At 47.8% G+C, this 17,554-nt stretch overlaps 1 protein-coding gene across 1 annotated transcript; it reads left to right on the top strand.

Moving 5' to 3' along the window:
- Positions 1 to 2,619: 2,619 nt before the first annotated feature.
- Positions 2,620 to 3,706, top strand: LOC103628699 (E3 ubiquitin-protein ligase EL5). The gene has a single exon (XM_008648855.4). It carries the CDS (start codon positions 2,646 to 2,648, stop codon positions 3,537 to 3,539), a length of 894 nt encoding a protein of 297 aa, XP_008647077.3. The 5' UTR covers positions 2,620 to 2,645; the 3' UTR covers positions 3,540 to 3,706.
- The last annotated feature ends 13,848 nt before the right edge of the window (positions 3,707 to 17,554 follow it).

The following is a 17,554-nucleotide window of genomic DNA, read 5'->3' on the forward strand; positions in this document are numbered from 1 at the left end:
ATACCGTCTCAGATATAATCATAGAGCCTAAAATGAGTGTAGTGTATAATCAACTCTGAAATTATGACATTTTTTAAACATCATAGTTCTATGGCACTAAGATCCAACCGATTTCATCAATGTTATAAGTACTTGATTGTGATATATGGAAAGCTGGCAGGACCATATGGATCAGTATAAAGCCTGCTATCTTGCAAAGTATTAGATTAGACTGGTGATTGCATTATGTGTAGAAGATAAATATTTTACCTATTTTTTGCATTATCTTTGGAAATGTGAAATTTATGTTCATCATATTGTAAGGTTCATGTTGAATATATATTATCTTTGTGTCAAATATCAGTGTTTTCCCTTAATGGTTTTTAGGATTGTTGCATGCATCCTAACAAAGCCATTGTGAAATGTAGTCCACCACTTGTTTATTGGTAGCTGGTTTGCTGGTTTTGATTACACTAGAAAGGGACAATATTGATTATGATGCTTATAGGTGTATGGGATTGTAGATAATGTTGATAAGAAAAGATGAGGGATACCACATACTTGTTTTTGAGTGTTGATCTTTTCCTCTTGCATGATCATCTAACTATGTTTGGTGTTGAGGAGTGCGTTGTGACCGACGGTGCCGACGACAGGGCCGTGGCGCTTAGGGTCCGTGGGTGCGACCGGTTCGACGCCTACTACTCGTGATAGCCGGCGAGGTGCTTGCTGGACTCAGCGGAAGTGGAGTTTAGTTACGACGCCGACATCAGCCTCGTGTCCGTCGACCTGCTCGTGCCGGAGCAGGAGCTATACCGGTGGACGCTGGAGATTGTGGTATAGGCCGTGATGCGTGGGCGCTTGTCTTCTCGTCTGAGCCATTCTGAGTCGGACGACCATTGCTATTTGTGATGTGCACGAGAGATGTATTGTGGTTTCTCGCTATATAATTGGTATGGATAGAGTATGTTTTGCTATGATTGTATTTGTATACCATGGGTGCTCTGAATGTTATATAATACTAGGTAATGAAGGTTGTTGCTCCTTTAATAGAAATATCTTATCTAAACAATAAATGTTTTCAATAGAAATATCTTCTTTATTTCGATCTTGTATTATCAACTTAGAATTTACCTATTTCGATTAATAGTGACATTATTGAGCCAAATTTTGGTTGTTCGAAATGTCAGACTTCGATATTTGTTATGATTGTTGAGTTGATGCTTGATAGCATCACAAAACAATGACATATGTGTACATAAATGTCCTCCGTTGGAACGCACGGACTTATACCTAGTTAATAGAGATGAGCGTTGTAAGTCGTTCGCCTCGGTTAATAGTCCATTAACAAAAAAACAGGCAACTTACGACGAGCCACTTCACTTAACCAGATAATAAAGGTGGTAGTTTATAGGGAGATAGTCTGCATCAATGGAGGCTGTCTCTTTATGTTGGTTGTCTTCGTTAACTATGCATTGATCAAGGTGTCCGCTTATCTGAGCGCATTGCCAACGATTAACGGAGCTGGCACCTAAGCCCACTGTCTCACAAAATCCATTTGTGTAGTAGCAGATGTCAGCTTTATGTAGAACGCCATGTTGTGTGCAGGCAACATGTGAGATGAAGGTGTGTGGCTCTTAGATCGATTAACTCCAGTTTTCAGGAAATTAACTAGCTTGTGTATGTGTGCAGGTGCAATTAGCCTGAAATAATGTCTTTCTAGGCAATCAGAAACTTCGCTTAGCTGAGGCACACAAGAACTCGTACTAATATATAAGTAGCAGCCCACGGCGCGTCTCGTAGAATTAATTACATTTGGTTAGCCGCATCTCATGACCCTGGTGAAGGATCCAGAGAAGCAATGACATTCAGACAAGCAACGACAGATTCAGAGAACTAGGAACGAAATTCGATTCAACCCCGTACGTGTTTAATTACCTCACTTGACATCAGTAGTCGCGGCGGGTTATGTAATACTCCCACGGTCCTAAAATATAAGTCATTATAAGATTTTTAGACAGTCAAAATTTGATCAAATCGTATAGCGAGAATCTTAAAAACTTATGACACGGAAAAGATATAGTATAAAAATATATTTGATATCGTAAATATTATTACTTTATTATATCAATTTTAAATTTGAAAAAACTTTGACTCTCAAAAATTTTAAAATAACTTATATTTTAGGACGGAAGGAGTAATTTATATTTATACAAATACCTTGGTCACATATCTCCCATTCATCCTGGCAACAAATGGAGCTATGGAAGTGACAGCTATGTATATGTAAAAACTCCGGCCACTTTATTGCTTGAGCATCACGAACACTAACTACTCACGTGACAAAGAAAAGCTGACCGATCGACCAATAGAAACCACCTTCACGGTGCAGTACCTTTTCTACGATCGCTGCCATTGACCGTCGGCCAGCCGGTCAGTCTCATCTGGCCAACAACAGCAACAACCTTGGCCCCCAAGCCTTGCCAGCAGCCGCAGCCGCCGGTGCAGTGCAAGCGGCCAAGCGCAACTGCGCAAGCGCGCGACAACTTCTCGACGCCTTCCCTCGGGGCCTCCCACGTCGCCGCGTCAACCATTCTCAATTCATCATATATATATGCTCGAGCTTTCCACTCTCGAGGGCTCGCTATCTACGAAGCACAGAAAACACCATGACGCAAGGTTCCGACGAAGGTGCCGGCGCTGCGCACCCGTCGTGGCCGAGCGGCGCCGACGCCGACACACCCGTCGCGCCCACGGCGGGTGCGGCGGCCGCCATGACTCTCGGCAGCATCCTCACCGTGGCCGGCATCTTCCTGCTCTTCGTCATCTTCGCCTTCGCCCTCGCTTCCCTCCAGTACTGCTTCGAGTCCCGCAGGGACAGGGACAGGGACGCACGGACCGGGCGGCGGGGCGGTGGTAGCAGGGGCGGCGGCGTCGACCCGGAGCTGCTGCGCTCGCTGCCTGTCACGGTGTACCGTGCGCCGCCGCAAGGTTCGTACAAGGGACGGCAGCAGGGCGTGGTACTGGAGTGCGCCGTGTGCCTCGCCGAGCTCCAGGACGGCGAGGAGGCCCGGTTCCTGCCCCGCTGCGGCCACGGCTTCCACGCCGAGTGCGTCGACATGTGGCTCGCCTCCCACACCACCTGCCCGCTCTGCCGGACCACCGTCACCAAGCCCGACGCATCGCCTCCGACGCCTTCTTTGGCTCTTCCACCCGTACCGCCGGAGCCCGCGAACTACTACGCCACCGCCAGCTTGCCCGCCACCAGCGTGCTTCTCGGCGTGTCGGCTGGCCATAGCGCGGTGACCATGACCACCGACGTGCCCCCGAACCCATCCACTGGCTCCACGGCCTCCATGGTGATCGAGATACCGGACTTGGCCGCGCCAACGCCGACGCTGACCCCTCGCGACGCTGCCAGGTCACCGGGCTCGGCGAGGCTCAGATCGATAAGGAGGCTGTGGAGCTTTGGAAGGCTAGGGGCGGGGGCGACTTCTTCCTGCTCCTGTGCCGGTGCTGGTGCCAGCGAAGGAGTCGACTTGGAGGCTTGGAGCAGGGTTTAAGCTAGCCAGTAGCGTAAACGTTACCATAGCACGGCCACCGCTCCGGAACAGGGTATACAGTCGGGGAGCAGCACCAATTTCTGCGCTCTCTGCAATGGAGCAGATGTATAGTCAATTACTGGACCATTTCATAATTTTAGAACATGTGCATTCGTTTTCTTTTAGAATTCACAATTTCGTCTCTATTTTTTTTAGAAAATGGAAAACTCCAGCCTCTGCGATCGCATGCAGCCAACAGCCAAGTGTTGCAATAATGTCAGCTTATCTGCTGATAAAAATTAAAAAAAAAGTGTACTTAAATAGGAGAAAGTTATAAGCACAGTCTATTATTACTTTGTCATCCAATCTTCACAAACATATCTAAAGAGATAACCTCAAATCAAACATTTTGCGCCAGAGTTTATTTTCTTTGTTTTTTATCTTCAGGGTGATGTACAATGTTGAAGCAACCTCTAATCAAACAGGGTAACAACCCTTTACTACAATTACGTGTCATTTCGGCTAATAAATTTTCTTTATGCTGCTATTGTGTAGGGCACAATAGCACATACTGCGAACAGAGCCCATTTAAAAATCATCTGGTTTATTACGAAATGTGAAATTGAAATAGAAGTCTCCTTCGTCGATAGCTACAATGTCAAATATCGTTAGGTCCACACCACGAATTAACTTCTCGGCCGAGAATTACCGAAATCCGGTAAAAATTTTCGTTCTCGCTGCCAACCGAGATTAGGAAAACCGGTACAGTTTCTTGTACATTATGGTTTCAAATTTCAAAATATAAAAGTAAAATCTTGGTTAATAAAACGGTTTTTGAAAATACGGAATTAGAATGTAATCCCTGGTCCACACCAAGGAGAATGCCCCAGAGAGACAATGTCATTGGTTAATTAATGAATATATATTTAGTCGAAAACGGATTATATTTTGGAATGGAGAGATTACTTTTTTATCATTTGACCACTCTACAAGTCAAGTTCGAGCAATATGTAAATAACAAGTTGCATAGATATAAATAGTTAGACAGTTATAAACGCTTGACCACGCACATGACATTCTAACATATTACAAAGAAGAAGAAAAAAGATGACCGCAAAATGGCAGATCAATAAATTTTAATGATGTTAAACTTTGTAATGATGTTCTTGTGTTTAAACCATGTGCTTCAATTTGCTTCAAGCCCCTAAAATGTTCTATCAAAATTGAAACTTCATGCAGGTAAGTTACATCCACTTGACTATTTGCATATTTTAGTTTTATTTTGAAGTTATAAGGATACCTGGCTACTTGAAAGACTAAACTTTCTTGGTATCTCATATGTCGTGTATCACTAAAAGAATAACATTACTAAATCTCAAAATATAAAAAAAAATGAGCACTCATGCCAAATCAGTTACTTAAACCTGTATCGACTTAAACATGTATGGACAAACTATTATGTAAATAAGGTGTTGTTTGGTTTATAGGGACTAACTTTTAGTTCCTTCGTTTTATTCTATTTTAGTCACCAAATTATCAAATACGTAAACTAAAACTCTATTTTAATTTATATATTTAACAATTTAGAGACTAAAATATAATAAAATGTATATGCTAAATATTAGTTCCTAAAACCAAACACATCCTAACTTATCCAACTTTGGCGCTACCAGCATGTATTAATTATTTGTTGACTTCATCACACGACATGCATTGATGACGACGACGCAAGAGCGTTTGGCAGAGCTTCTAGAGGTCCGTTCCTAGCTAGAATCACTCTTGCAGAGCCTAAAAATCTGAATTGCTCCATGGTGGGAGTGGAGTGAATCTAGTTTCTATTTTTGTCGGCGTTTCGAGACCGGGGGGTCCCTGGGCCGACGAGTGAATGTCGCCGCGTGCCCCAGCCCAGATGGGTCGAGCGCGAGGACGAGCGCGAAGGGGGGAGAGCGAGGCGGTCGGAGACCGGCGTGAGAGAGGTGGGAATCCCGTGGCCTTCGTGTTCGTCCCGTGCCCAGGTCGGGTGCGCTTGCAGTAGGGGGTTACAAGCGTCCACGCGGGAGAGGGAGCGAGCGGCCCCAAGCGAGCGCCTGTCTCGTCCTCGTCCCCGCGCGGCCAACCTTCTCTAAGAGGGCCCTGGTCCTTCCTTTTATAGGCGTAAGGAGAGGATCCAGGTGTACAATGGGGGGTGTAGCAGAGTGCTACGTGTCTAGCGGAGGAGAGCTAGCGCCCTAAGTACATGCTGTTGTGGCAGCCGGAGAGATTTTGGCACCCAACTAGTGTGATGTCGTGGCCGTCGGAGGAGCGATGGAGCCTGGCGGAGGGACAACTGTCGGAGCGGTTGAGTCCTTGCTGACGTCCTCTTGCTTCCGTAAGGGGGCTGAGAGCCGCCGTCGTCACAGAGTATGCGGGGCGCCATCATTGCCTATCTGGCGGAGCGAGCCAGATGGGACACCGGTCTTGTTTCCTGCGGCCCGAGTCAGCTCGGGGTAGGGCGATGATGGCGCCTCCTGTTGACGTGGCTGGTCTGCGCCCTAGGTTGGGCGATGTGGAAGCTCCTCCGAAGCCGAGGTCAAGTCTGTCTTCCGTGGCCGAGGTCGAGTCCGAGCCCCTGGGTCGGGCGAGGCGGAGGCCGTCGGCTAAGGCCAGGGCGGAGTCCGAGCCCTGGGGTCGGGCGAAGCGGAGTTCGTCGTCTTCTGGGGCTGAGCCCGAGTCCGAGCCCTGGGTCGGGCGGAGCGGAGTTCGTCGTCTTCTGGGGCTGAGCCCGAGTCCGAGCCCTGGGTCGGGCAGAGCGGAGTTCGCCGTCTTCCGGGACTTAGCCCGAGTCCGAGCCCTGGGTCGGGCGGAGCGGAGTTCGCCGTCTTCCGGGACTTAGCCCGAGTCTGAGCCCTGGGTCGGGCGGAGCGGAGTTCATCGTCTTCCGGGACTTAGCCCGAGTCCGAGCCCTGGGTCGGGCGGAGCGGAGTTCGCCGTCTTCCGGGACTTAGCCCGAGTCCGAGCCCTGGGTCGGGCGGAGCGGAGTTCGCCGTCTTCCGGGACTTAGCCCGAGTCCGAGCCCTGGGTCGGGCCAAGCGGAGCTTCCTATGGTGCCTTCGGCCGGGCCTGACTGCCTGTCAGTCTCACTCTGTCAAGTGGCACCGCAGTCGGAGTGGCGCAGGCGGCGTTGTCCTTCTGTCAGGCCGGTTAGTGGAGCGGCGAAGTGACGGCGGTCACTTCGGCTCTGCCGGCTGGGGGGCGCGCGTCAGGATAAAGGTGTCAGGCCACCTTTGCATTAAATGCCCCTGCGATTTGGTCGGTTGGGGCGGGGATTTGGTCAGGGTTGCTTCTTAGCGAAGGCAGGGCCTCGGGCGAGCCGGAAATACGTTCGCCGTTGGAGGGGGGCCTCGGGCGAGACGGAAATCCTCCGGGGTCGGCTGCCCTTGTCCGAGGCTAGGCTCGGGCGAGGCGTGATCGAGTCGCTCGAATGGACTGATCCCTGACTTAGTCGCACCCATCAGGCCTTTGCAGCTTTATGCTGATGGGGGTTACCAGCTGAGAATTAGGAGCCTTGAGGGTACCCCTAATTATGGTCCCCGACAGTAGCCCCCGAGCCTCGAAGGGAGTGTTAGCACTCGCTTGGAGGCTTTCGTCGCACTTTTTTGCAAGGGGACTAGCCTTTCTCGGTTGCATTTTGTTCCGGTGGGTGCGCGCGAGCGCACCCGCCGGGTGTAGCCCCCGAGGCCTCGGAGGAGTGGTTTTACTCCTTCGAGGTCTTAATGCCTTGCGTAATGCTTCGACTGGTCTGGTTGTTCCCTCATGCGAGCTGGCCGTAGCCCGGGTGTACGGTCGGGTCCCAAGTTCTCGGTCTGGTATGTTGACGCTGTCAACGGTTCGGCCGGAGCCGGGTTTGCGAGAGCAGCCCCCGAGCCTCTGCACAGGTCGAGAGGGCGATCAGGGACATACTCGACTTTTTTACATACGCCCCTGCGTCGCCTTTCCGCAAGGAGGAGGGGGGAAAGCGCCATGTTGCCCTCGATGGGCGCCGAACATGGTGTCTCCGGTGAGCTGCAAGCGGGTAATCCGAGTGGACGTCTGATAGTCGCCTAGAGGGGGGGTGAATAGGGCGAAACTGAAATTTACAAATATAAACACAACTACAAGCCGGGGTTAGCGTTAGTAATAATGAACGAGTCCAAGAGAGAGGGCCCAAAACAAATTCCAAGCGAATAAGCAAGTGAGACACGGAGATTTGTTTTACCGAGGTTCGGTTCTTGCAAACCTACTCCCCGTTGAGGAGGCCACAAAGGCCGGGTCTCTTTCAACCCTTCCCTCTCTCAAACGGTCCCTCGGACCGAGTGAGCTTCTCTTCTCTAATCAAAGCCGGGAACAAAACTTCCCCGCAAGGGCCACCACACAATTGGTGCCTCTTGCCTTGATTACAATGGAGTTGTGATCTCAAGAACAAGTGAGAAAGAAAAGAAGCAATCCAAGCGCAAGAGCTCAAATGAACACGGCAAATCACTCTCACTAGTCACTAGGGTTTTGTGTGGAATTGGAGAGGATTTGATCTCTTTAGTGTGTCTAGAATTGAATGCTAGAGCTCTTGTAATAGTTGAGAAGTGGAAAACTTGGATGCAATGAATGGTGGGGTGGTTGGGGTATTTATAGCCCCAACCACCAAACTTGACCGTTGGCTGGAGGCTTCTGCTCGATGGCGCACCGGACAGTCCGGTGCCCCTGCCACGTCATCACTGCCGTTGGATTCTAGCCGTTGGAGCTTCTGACTTGTGGGCCCGCCTGGGTGTCCGGTGCACACCGGACATGTACTGTTTGATGTCCGGTGCACCGGTATGGGCGATTCTGACTTCTGCGCGCGCTGCGCGCGCATTTAATGCACCGCAGGGAGCCGTTGGCGCCGCAGGGAGCCGTTGCTCCGCTGGCACACCGGACAGTCCGGTGCACACCGGACAGTCCGGTGCACACCGGACAGTCCGGTGAATTTTAGCGGAGCGGCTGCCGCGCGAACCCGAGGCTGGTGAGTTCTGGAGGCCGACCTTCCTTGGAGCACCGGACATGTCCGGTGCGCACCGGACAGTCCGGTGAATTATAGCGCGCCGGCTTCCGAGAATTCCCGAGGGTGAAGAGTTTGAGTCTGAGTCCCCTGGTGCACCGGACAGGTACTGTTCACTGTCCGGTGGCACACCGGACAGTCCGGTGCACCAGACCAGGGGGGGCCTTCGGTTGCCCCTTTGCTCCTTTATTGAATCCAAAACTTGGTCTTTTTATTGGCTGAGTGTGAACCTTTTACACCTGTATAATCTATACACTTGGGCAAACTAGTTAGTCCAATTATTTGTGTTGGGCAATTCAACCATCAAAATTATTTAGGAACTAGGTGTAAGCCTAATTCCCTTTCAATCTCCCCCTTTTTGGTGATTGATGCCAACACAAACCAAAGCAAATAGAGAAGTGCATAATTGAACTAGTTTGCATAATGTAAGTGTAAAGGTTGCTTGGAATTGAGCCAATATAACTACTTTACAAGATATGCATGGAATGTTTCTTTCTTTATTTAGTATTTTGGACCACGTTTGCACCACGAGTTTTGTTTTTGCAAATTCTTTTGTAAATCCTTTTCAAAGTTCTTTTGCAAATAATCAAGGGTAAATGAATAAGAGTTTGTAAGGCATTTTCAAGATTTGAAGTTTTCTCCCCCTGTTTCAAATGCTTTTCCTTTGACTAAACAAAACTCCCCCTAAAAGAGATCCACCTCTTAGTGTTCAAGAAGGTTTTGATATACCATTTTTGAAATACTACTTTCTCCCCCTTTTGAACACAATAGGATACCAAATGATAAATACTTTTGGAAAGCACTAAGTTTTTGAATTTGGTGGTGGTGGTGCGGTCCTTTTGCTTTGGGCTCATTTCTCCCCCTTTTTGGCATGAATCGCCAAAAACGGAATCATTAGAGCCCTCGAAGTAATTTCTTCCCCTTTGGTCATAAGTAAATGAGTTAAGATTATACCAAAGACGAAAACCGGTCCTTTTGCGTTTGAGCTTTTACTCTCTCCCCCAAGGATGAAGTCCTTTTCCTTGATGCTCATTTCTCCCCCAAAGAAGAGAGAGTTGCTCGGAGTGATGGCGAAGTATGAGTTACGGAGTGGAAGCCTTTTTCTTCGCCGAAGACTCCAATTCCCTTTCAATATACCTATGACTTGGTTTGAAATAGACTTGAAAACACATTAGTCATAGCATATAAAAGAGATATGATCAAAGGTATTCAAATGAGCTATGTGTGCAAGCTTAGCAAAAGAAATTTCTAGAATCAAGAATATTGAGCTCATGCCTAAGTCTGGTAAAAGATTGTTCATCAAGTGGCTTGGTAAAGATATCGGCTAATTGATCTTTAGTATTAATGTAAGAAATCTCGATATCCCCCTTTTGTTGGTGATCCCTAAGAAAATGATACCGAATGGCTATGTGCTTAGTGCGGCTATGCTCGACGGGATTGTCGGCCATTTTGATTGCACTCTCATTATCACATAGCAAAGGAACTTTGGTTAATTTGTAACCATAGTCCCGCAGGGTCTGCCTCATCCAAAGTAATTGCGCGCAACAATGGCCTGCGGCAATATACTCGGCTTCGGCGGTGGAAAGAGCGACCGAATTTTGCTTCTTTGAAGCCCAAGACACCAAGGATCTTCCCAAGAACTGACAAGTCCCCGATGTGCTTTTCCTATTAATTTTGCACCCCGCCCAATCGGCATCCGAATAACCAATCAAATCAAATGTGGATCCCCGAGGGTACCAAAGCCCAAACTTAGGTGTGTAAGCCAAATATCTCAAGATTCGTTTTACGGCCGTAAGGTGTGATTCCTTAGGGTCGGATTGGAATCTTGCACACATGCAAACGGAAAGCATAATGTCCGGTCGAGATGCACATAAATAAAGTAATGAACCAATCATCGACCGGTATACCTTTTGATCCACGGACTTACCTCCCGTGTCGAGGTCGAGATGCCCATTAGTTCCCATGGGTGTCTTGATGGGTTTGGCATCCTTCATCCCAAACTTGGTTAGAATGTCTTGAGTGTACTTCGTTTGGCTAATGAAGGTGCCTTCTTGGAGTTGCTTGACTTGGAATCCTAGAAAATACTTCAACTCCCCCATCATTGACATCTCGAATTTCTGTGTCATGATCCTACTAAATTCCTCACAAGTAGATTCGTTAGTAGACCCAAATATGATATCATCAACATAAATTTGGCATACAAACAAATCATTGTCGAGAGTTTTAGTGAATAGAGTAGGATCGGCCTTGCCGACTTTGAAGCCATTAGCAATAAGGAAATCTCTTAGGCATTCATACCATGCTCTTGGGGCTTGCTTGAGCCCATAAAGCGCCTTAGAGAGCCTATAAACATGGTTAGGATACTCACTGTCTTCAAAGCCGGGAGGTTGCTCAACATAGACCTCTTCCTTGATTGGTCCATTGAGGAAGGCACTTTTCACGTCCATTTGATAAAGCTTAAAGCCATGGTAAGTAGCATAGGCTAATAATATGCGAATTGACTCAAGCCTAGCTACGGGTGCATAGGTTTCACCGAAATCCAAACCTTCGACTTGTGAATACCCTTTGGCCACGAGTCGAGCTTTGTTCCTTGTCACCACACCATGCTCATCCTGCTTGTTGCGGAAGACCCATTTGGTTCCTACAACATTTTGGTTAGGACGTGGAACTAAATGCCATACCTCATTTCTAGTGAAATTGTTGAGCTCCTCTTGCATTGCCACCACCCAATCCGAATCTTGAAGTGCTTCGTCTATCCTGTGTGGCTCAATAGAGGAAACAAAGGAGTAATGTTCACAAAAATGAGCAACCCGAGATCGAGTAGTTACCCCCTTATGAATGTCGCCGAGGATGGTGTCGACGGGGTGATCTCGTTGGATTGCTTGGTGGACTCTTGGGTGTGGCGGCCTTGGTTCTTCCTCATCCTCCTTTTCTTGATCATTTGCATCTCCCCCTTGATCATTGCCGTCATCTTGAGGTGGCTCATCTTCTTGATTTTGCCCTTCATCAACTTGAGCCTCATCCTCATTTTGAGTTGGTGGAGATGCTTGCGTGGAGGAGGATGGTTGATCTTGTGCATTTGGAGGCTCTTCGGATTCCTTAGGACACACATCCCCAATGGACATGTTCCTTAGCGCGATGCATGGAGCCTCTTCATTACCTATCTCATCAAGATCAACTTGCTCTACTTGAGAGCCGTTAGTTTCATCAAACACAACGTCACATGAGACTTCAACTAGTCCAGTGGACTTGTTAAAGACCCTATATGCCCTTGTGTTTGAGTCATAACCAAGTAAAAAGCCTTCTACAGTTTTAGGAGCAAATTTAGATTTTCTACCTCTTTTAACAAGAATAAAGCATTTGCTACCAAAAACTCTAAAATATGAAATGTTGGGCTTTTTACCGGTTAGGAGTTCATATGATGTCTTCTTGAGGATTCGGTGAAGATATAACCGGTTGATGGCGTAACAGGCGGTGTTGACTGCTTCGGCCCAAAACCGGTCCGATGTCTTGTATTCATCAAGCATGGTCCTTGCCATGTCCAATAGAGTTCGATTCTTCCTCTCCACTACACCATTTTGTTGTGGCGTGTAGGGAGAGGAGAACTCATGCTTGATGCCCTCCTCCTCAAGGAAGCCTTCAATTTGTGAGTTCTTGAACTCCGTCCCATTGTCGCTTCTTATTTTCTTGATCCTTAAGCCGAACTCATTTTGAGCCCGTCTCAAGAACCCCTTTAAAGTCTCTTGGGTTTGAGATTTTTCTTGTAAAAAGAATACCCAAGTGAAGCGAGAATAATCATCCACTACTACAAGACAATACTTACTCCCGCCGATGCTTATGTAAGCAATCGGGCCGAATAGATCCATGTGGAGTAGCTCAAGCGGCCTGTCGGTCGTCATGATGTTCTTGTGTGGATGATGGACTCCAACTTGCTTCCCTGCCTGGCATGCGCTACAAATCATGTCTTTCTCAAAATGAACATTTGTTAATCCTAAAATGTGTTCTTCCTTTAGAAGCTTGTGAAGATTCTTCATCCCAACATGGGCTAGTCGGCGGTGCCAGAGCCAACCCATGTTAGTCTTAGCAATTAAGCAAGTGTCGAGTTCAGCTCTATCAAAATCTACCAGGTATAGCTGACCCTCTAATACTCCCTTAAAAGCTATTGAATCATCACTTCTTCTAAAGACAGTGACACCTATATCAGTAAAAAGACAGTTGTAGCCCATTTGACATAATTGGGAAACAGAAAGCAAGTTGTAATCTAAAGAATCAACAAGAAAAACATTGGAAATAGAATGGTCAGGAGATATAGCAATTTTACCAAGTCCTTTGACCAAACCTTGATTTCCATCCCCGAATGTGATAGCTCGTTGGGGATCTTTGTTTTTCTCATATGAGGAGAACATCCTTTTCTCCCCGGTCATGTGGTTTGTGCACCCGCTGTCGAGTATCCAACTTGAGCCCCCGGATGCATAAACCTACAAAACAATTTTAGTTCTTGACTTTAGGTACCCAAATGGTTTTGGGTCCTTTGGCATTAGACACAAGAACTTTGGGTACCCAAACACAAGTCCTTGACCCCTTGTGCTTGCCCCCAACATATTTGGCAACTACTTTGCCGGATTTGCTAGTAAGCACATAAGATGCATCAAAGGTTTTAAATGAAATGACATGATCATTTGATGCATTAGGAATTTTCTTCTTAGGCAACTTAGCATGGGTTGGTTGCCTAGAACTAGATGTCTCACCCTTATACATATAAGCATGATTAGGGCCAGAGTGAGACTTCCTAGAATGAATCTTTCTAATTTTGCTCTCAGGATAGCCGGCAGGGTACAAAATGTAACCCTCGTTATCCTGAGGCATGGGAGCCTTGCCCTTAACAAAGTTAGATAAGTTCTTTGGAGGGGCATTAAGTTTGACATTGTCTCCCCTTTGGAAGCCAATGCCATCCTTGATGCCAGGGCGTCTCCCATTATAGAGCATACTTCTAGCAAATTTAAATTTTTCATTTTCTAAGTTATGCTCGGCAATTTTAGCATCTAATTTTGCTATATGATCATTTTGTTGTTTAATTAAAGCCATATGATCATGAATAGCATCAATGTCAACATTTCTACATCTAGTACAAATAGTGACATGCTCAATGGTAGATGTAGATGGTTTGCAAGAATTAAGTTCAACAATCTTAGCACGAAGTATATCATTCTTATCTCTAAGATCGGCAATTGTAATTTTGCAAACATCAAAATCTTTAGCCTTAGCAATCAAATTTTCATTCTCTAATCTAAGGCTAGCAAGAGAAATGTTTAATTCTTCAATCCTAGCAAGCAAATCGTCATTATTATCTCTAGAATTGGGAATTGAAACATTACAAACATGTGAATCAACCTTAGCATTTAAACTAGCATTTTCATGTCTAAGGTTGTCAATCATCTCACGGCAAGTGCTTAGCTCACTAGATAATTTTTCACATTTCTCTATCTCAAGAGCATAAGCCTTTTTAACCTTAACATGTTTTTTGTTTTCTTTAATTAGACAATCCTCTTGGGAATCCAAAAGGTCATCCTTCTCATGAATAGCACTAACTAATTCATTCAATTTTTCTTTTTGAGCTATGTTAAGGTTGGCAAAAAGGGAACGTAAATTATCTTCCTCATCACTAGCATTGTCATCACTAGAGGATTCATATTTAGTGGAGGATCTAGATTTAACCTTCTTTTTGCCGTCCTTTGCCATGAGGCACTTGTGGCCGACGTTGGGGAAGAGAAGTCCCTTGGTGACGGCGATGTTGGCGGCGTCCTCGTCGTCGGAGGAGTCGCTTGAGCTTTCGTCGGAATCCCATTCCCGACAAACATGGGCATCGCCGCCCTTCCTCTTGTAGTACCTTTTCTTCTCCTTTCTTCTCCCCTTCTTGTCGTCGCCTCGGTCACTGTCACTAGATATAGGACATTTAGCAATAAAATGACCGGGCTTACCACACTTGTAGCAAACCTTCTTGGAGCGGGACTTGTAGTCTTTCCCCCTCCTTTGTTTGAGGATTTGGCGGAAGCTCTTGATGACGAGCGCCATCTCCTCATTGTCAAGCTTGGAGGCGTCTATTGGTTGTCGACTTGGTGTAGACTCCTCCTTCTTTTCTTCCGTCGCCTTGAAAGCAACGGGTTGAGCTTCGGATGTGTCGCCAAGCTCGTTGATTTTCCTCGAGCCTTCTATCATGCACTCAAAACTTACAAAATGCCCGATGACTTCCTCGGGGGTCATTTTAGTATATCTAGGATTGCCACGAATCAATTGAACTTGAGTGGGATTAAGAAAAATAAGAGATCTTAAAATAACATTTACCACTTCGTGGTCGTCCCACTTCTTGCTCCCGAGGTTGTGCACTTGGTTCACCAAAGTCTTGAGCCGGTTGTACATGTGTTGTGGCTCCTCCCCTTTGTGAAGCCGGAACCGACCGAGCTCCCCCTCGATCGTCTCCCGCTTGGTGATCTTGGTGAGCTCATCTCCCTCGTGCGCAGTTTTGAGCACATCCCAAATCTCCTTTGCATTTTTCAACCCTTGCACTTTGTTGTATTCTTCCTTGCTTAGAGAGGCAAGGAGTATGGTTGTGGCTTGAGAGTTGAAGTGCTCGATTTGGGCTACCTCATCCTCATCATAGTTCTCATCCCCTATTGACGGTACATGTACACCAAACTCAACAACATCCCATATACCTTTGTGGAGCGAGATTAGATGAAATTGCATTAAATCGCTCCACCTAGCGTAATCTTCACCATCAAAAGTTGGTGGTTTGCCTAATGGGACGGAAAGTAAAGGTGTATGTTTGGAAATGCGAGGGTAGCGTAGGGGGATCTTACTATACTTCTTGCGCTCTTGGCGCTTAGAAGTGACGGAGGGCGCATCGGAGTCGGAGGTCGATGTTGATGAAGTGTCGGTCTCGTAGTAGACCACTTTCCTCATCCTTTTGTGCTTGTCGCCTTTCCGATGCGGCTTGTGGGAAGAAGATTTTTCCTTCTTCTCTTTGTGGTGAGAAGAAGATTTCTTCTCCTTCCCTTTGTTGGAGGAGCTCTTCTTCTTCTCCCTCCTTTTGGTGCGGGACTCTTCCGATGAAGTGCTCCCTTGGCTTGTAGTGGGCTTTTCGCCGATCTCCATCTCCTTCTTGGCGTGATCTCCCGACATCACTTCGAGCGGTTAGGCTCTAATGAAGCACCGGCCTTTGATACCAATTGATAGTCGCCTAGAGGGGGGGTGAATAGGGCGAAACTGAAATTTACAAATATAAACACAACTACAAGCCGGGGTTAGCGTTAGTAATAATGAACGAGTCCAAGAGAGAGGGCCCAAAACAAATTCCAAGCGAATAAGCAAGTGAGACACGGAGATTTGTTTTACCGAGGTTCGGTTCTTGCAAACCTACTCCCCGTTGAGGAGGCCACAAAGGCCGGGTCTCTTTCAACCCTTCCCTCTCTCAAACGGTCCCTCGGACCGAGTGAGCTTCTCTTCTCTAATCAAAGCCGGGAACAAAACTTCCCCGCAAGGGCCACCACACAATTGGTGCCTCTTGCCTTGATTACAATGGAGTTGTGATCTCAAGAACAAGTGAGAAAGAAAAGAAGCAATCCAAGCGCAAGAGCTCAAATGAACACGGCAAATCACTCTCACTAGTCACTAGGGTTTTGTGTGGAATTGGAGAGGATTTGATCTCTTTAGTGTGTCTAGAATTGAATGCTAGAGCTCTTGTAATAGTTGAGAAGTGGAAAACTTGGATGCAATGAATGGTGGGGTGGTTGGGGTATTTATAGCCCCAACCACCAAACTTGACCGTTGGCTGGAGGCTTCTGCTCGATGGCGCACCGGACAGTCCGGTGCACACCGGACAGTCCGGTGCCCCTGCCACGTCATCACTGCCGTTGGATTCTAGCCGTTGGAGCTTCTGACTTGTGGGCCCGCCTGGGTGTCCGGTGCACACCGGACATGTACTGTTTGATGTCCGGTGCACCGGTATGGGCGATTCTGACTTCTGCGCGCGCTGCGCGCGCATTTAATGCACCGCAGGGAGCCGTTGGCGCCACAGGGAGCCGTTGCTCCGCTGGCACACCGGACAGTCCGGTGCACACCGGACAGTCCGGTGAATTTTAGCGGAGCGGCTGCCGCGCGAACCCGAGGCTGGTGAGTTCTGGAGGCCGACCTTCCTTGGAGCACCGGACATGTCCGGTGCGCACCGGACAGTCCGGTGAATTATAGCGCGCCGGCTTCCGAGAATTCCCGAGGGTGAAGAGTTTGAGTCTGAGTCCCCTGGTGCACCGGACAGGTACTGTTCACTGTCCGGTGGCACACCGGACAGTCCGGTGCACCAGACCAGGGGGGGCCTTCGGTTGCCCCTTTGCTCCTTTATTGAATCCAAAACTTGGTCTTTTTATTGGCTGAGTGTGAACCTTTTACACCTGTATAATCTATACACTTGGGCAAACTAGTTAGTCCAATTATTTGTGTTGGGCAATTCAACCATCAAAATTATTTAGGAACTAGGTGTAAGCCTAATTCCCTTTCAACGTCCGTGCCCCGTTTGTTAGGGGTCGGCTAGGGGCCCAGAGGCACGCCCAAAAGTACCTGCGGGTGATCTGCCGGACCCGGTCCCCTGGCGACGGGGTCCGAGGGCTCGATGCCTCCCTCTGATGGGATTCCGTTACAAGATCGCTCCCGCTGGTCTCGGAAATGTCCTAGGGTACCTCGGGAGCGCAGCCCGAGCCTTGGTTATGTATCGAACGTACCCATGGTCATCCCTCGCTCGGCGTCTGAGGCGGCTGTGAACCCTTCGGGGGCCAGCCTTCGAACCCCTGATCAGTAATGGGCGCGGAGCCCGAGTAGCCTGAGGCGGCCGTGGAACCCTTCCGAGGGGCCGACCTTCGAACCTCTGACCAGTAGTGGGTGTAGGGCCCACGCGATCTGAGGCGGCTGTCGAACCCTTCCGGGGGGCCAGCCTTCGAAC

This window comes from Zea mays, chromosome 5 (genome assembly GCF_902167145.1).
Source record: "Zea mays cultivar B73 chromosome 5, Zm-B73-REFERENCE-NAM-5.0, whole genome shotgun sequence".
Taxonomy (NCBI): domain Eukaryota; kingdom Viridiplantae; phylum Streptophyta; class Magnoliopsida; order Poales; family Poaceae; genus Zea; species Zea mays.